The sequence below is a fragment of the Condylura cristata genome, unplaced genomic scaffold (assembly GCF_000260355.1).
Source record: "Condylura cristata isolate star-nosed mole 26May11 unplaced genomic scaffold, ConCri1.0 scaffold00062, whole genome shotgun sequence".
Lineage (NCBI taxonomy): Eukaryota > Metazoa > Chordata > Mammalia > Eulipotyphla > Talpidae > Condylura > Condylura cristata.
In genome coordinates this window covers 671,819-675,257 of record NW_004567163.1, presented here as the reverse complement: position 1 = coordinate 675,257, position 3,439 = coordinate 671,819, and the positions used below count along the sequence as shown (strand labels likewise).

The 3,439-nt window shown below is 71.0% G+C and overlaps 1 protein-coding gene across 1 annotated transcript in view; it reads left to right on the top strand.

Annotated features, from left to right (window-relative positions):
- LOC101637656 (glycine receptor subunit alpha-1) overlaps positions 1-3,439 on the top strand; it is a 29,465-nt gene that overhangs the window by 20,948 nt on the left and 5,078 nt on the right. The window contains exons 4-6 of the mRNA XM_012734634.1: positions 1,900-1,990; positions 2,570-2,707; positions 3,023-3,237. Of these exons, the coding sequence (XP_012590088.1) occupies positions 1,900-1,990; positions 2,570-2,707; positions 3,023-3,237 (444 nt within the window). The remainder of the gene's footprint in view (positions 1-1,899; positions 1,991-2,569; positions 2,708-3,022; positions 3,238-3,439) is intronic.

The window sequence follows — 3,439 nt, the reverse complement described above, 5'->3', positions numbered from 1 at the left end:
CCCCTCCCACCTGGGCCGACACCCTGCCCACCTGCCCTGCCCCGTCCCCATCCGACGCCCGCCCACCGGCCTTTGCCTGCCAGACCAGGAGACGGAGATGGGCCCGAGGACCCCACAGACAACCCCCAGACCCATCTCTGTAGACTGCCCCCACGCTTAGGATCGCCACCCCGGAGCTCCCAGGGCATGGGACCACTGTGACCAGGCCACCAAGGAAGCACCTCGGAGAAGGGGTCACACCAGACCCCAGAAAGGGTGCACCCCAGGCTGGACGCTTGGCTGCGCTGCCGGGACGCGACCCGAAGATCTGGAGCTGACGTGGGGCCCCTGAACCCCAGCCACGGGCTGTGCCCATGCTGTGCGCACGCCCCTGGGGGTGCCTGCCCTGTTAGCGGCCTCTTTAGCAAGCCACAGGTCAGCCTCGACCCGAAGGGCACTGCCGCCGCTGACCCTCAGCGCCTCTCCTCAGGCCTGGTGGTCTCCCTGCCCAGGGTTGGAGACCGGCCGCTCCCGGGCTCCTCCTCCGGCCCCACGCCCCGACACACGCCAGCTCTTCTCTCCAGGCACAGAGATGGCCTCCGCCCGCCGGCAGGCACCGGGCCCCTCCACAGACCCCTAGCCCGCCCGGACCCAGCGGGCCAGGCGCGTAACCCCCATGTCGCGTAGAGGGTGAGGATCCAGAGCTCACGTCGCGCCCACGCGCCCAGCGGCTGGGAGCCTGCACCCGTCTGGGGGCGCCTGCCGCCCCGAGCGCGGGCCAGAGCTCACTCCCTCAGGACGGGGTCCACTGGCCCAGCCCAGGGAGAGGCTGCGCCGGGTGGGCCCTCAGCTGGAGAGCAGCACCCAGGCCCCAGGAAAGGGGGCCACTCAGGCAGTGCGGCGGGGGGAGTCCCGCAGGCCCAGCGCAGGCTGGACAGGACACCAGAGGGCGAGCCAAGGTCGTGTGCCCACGGAGTGTCAGCGCCCGCCTGGCAGCCTTCATCTTCCGATTCAGCTGCACCCCTCCTCCGCCCTGGCTTTCCTCCGCCCCCTCACTCTTCCTGCCCTGCCCCCACTCCCTTTCCTGAAGGCCCTCTCCCCTCCCCTGCGCCCTGCCCCTTCCCACCCCCTCTCGGCCCCGCCCCTCCCCTGCCCCGTGCCCCGGCCTGTGCCCCGCCGGGTCCCCCCAGTCAGGGCCGGTCCCGGCTGAACCCCGCCCCGCCCCGCACGGCCTCCTTGGCTGGGGAAGTCCCGCGGCCGAGCCCCGCCCCTTTGGAGCTGTCCGCGGCGCGGTGCTGAAAGCCAGCGAGGCGCTCGGCCTCGGGCAGGGGGCGGAGCCTGGCCGAGCCCCCGCCCGCCGCCAGGCCCTCCGGGAGCCTCCTGCCCTCCCCGGGTGCTTTCCCGGCTGCCAGGAGGGCCGCCTGGTGCGCTCGGGCCCCCAGGCGCTAAACACCTTCCCAGGGAGGGCACCTCCATTCTGTGCAGGGGACCCACTCCCTTCTGAGACTGCTGCTTTGCACAGGGAAGGGGAAACCACCCCGAAGAAAGTTCACCCAGGAACCTGGGGCTCCACCGCCTCCCAGCTGACTCAGTGGGAACCCACAGATGCAGCCAGCTGTGTCCAGACACGCAGTGCCCAGTGGAGAAGGGATGCCACCGGGGCTGCGAGGCTGCGGCACTGTCTCCACACTCCCTGAGGGCCCCCAAGAGCAGGGAGGGGCACGCGGGCCCAGGCAACCTCCTCTAGGCAAGTCCCCTAGGAGCCCAGCTGTGGCTCTGGGGACTGCACCTGTCTGGGCTCACATACCTGGGACCTGAGAAGCCTTCGCTAGGGGCAGCCCCCACCCCTCGACCTGTCCTAGCTAGCTGGTTTCCCAGGGTAACGAGAATGGCTGTGGGCCAACACCACTGCACCCCTTGTCTTCCAGGATCACCCTGACCCTTGCCTGCCCCATGGACCTGAAGAACTTCCCCATGGACGTGCAGACGTGCATCATGCAGCTGGAGAGCTGTGAGTCCCTCGCACGCGCCCCTTCCCAGGGGAACCGGCAATCCAGGGCTGTTCCCGGGACGTGACTTCCAGGAGCCGCCCCACACACTTCCCTCGCCCCGTGTGGCTGAGGCCCAGCTGTGGGATGCTGGCCCGTGCCCTGGGCCGCACCCAGGCGGGAGAAAGCGCTGAGGGCCCTGTCCAGCTCCACACCAAGGGCTGCCGGGGCAGGGAGACTTAAGGCGGACTGTGGCCTTCCGCAGAAAGTGGACTCCAGAGGGAGGCGGAGAACCGGCGCAGGGATGGCGCTGGGCAGGGCTGGGGCGCCCTCTGCTGGAGAGGGGAGGGATGGCGCCGGCCTGTGGGGAGCAGGGGTGCGCAGGGCCACTCAGCAGCCGGCTGGAGGTGACGCAGGCCAGACTCCTGACGCTGAAGGCAGGCAGAGGGGCCGCCTCCCAGGGGAGCCTGGGGGCACTGCCCCGTATCACTCACTGGTCCTGGCCTCCATCGGGCCCCACCGTGCCACGCTGCAGGGGCAGGGGGGCTGACAGGCAGCCCCTGCCCAGGCAGCCGCCGCCCTGACCCCTGCTCTGCCCCCAGTCGGCTACACCATGAACGACCTCATCTTCGAGTGGCAGGAGCAGGGGGCCGTGCAGGTGGCCGATGGGCTGACGCTGCCCCAGTTCATCCTGAAGGAGGAGAAGGACTTGAGATACTGCACCAAGCACTACAACACAGGTGGGCGCCGCGGGGCTTGCCCTGGGCAGGGCTGAGGTGGGGGCGCAGCCCGCACTGGGGCGCACGGGCATCTGGGTCAGGCGAAGGGTGGAGAGGGAGGTGAGGAAGGCAGACGGGCGGGGCTCGGCCCGGGCAGGAGCGGCAGGGCGGGGTGGTCCCCGTGGAGGCTGGGCCAGCACCCCTGGGCGTGAATGGGGTGCAGAAGACCCCCGCCCTGGTGCCTCGGAGCCTGCCGAGGCCCGGCGGAGCGGGAGGCTGCTGCCCTCTGCCCACGGCTCCGCGCCGGCGCCCAGCCAACACCGCCCCACCTTGCAGGAAAATTCACCTGCATCGAGGCCCGCTTCCACCTGGAGCGGCAGATGGGCTACTACCTGATCCAGATGTACATCCCCAGCCTGCTCATCGTCATCCTCTCCTGGATCTCCTTCTGGATCAACATGGACGCGGCGCCGGCCCGCGTGGGCCTGGGCATCACCACCGTGCTCACCATGACCACCCAGAGCTCGGGGTCCCGCGCCTCGCTGCCCAAGGTGAGCCTCTGCCTGCCGGACACCTGCCGTCCACACAGCTGCGGGCGTCCACAGCTCGGCAAGGCCCCGCTCTCCGGCCCCCAGGCCGCAGGCAGGCCCTCTGGGCCCGCCCCACGCTCCCAGAGGCCAGCCAGGACCCAGCGACGCTGGGGGGCGAAGCCCTCGCGGGTCAGGCGCAGACCGAGCCGCCCTCGGCGCTCGC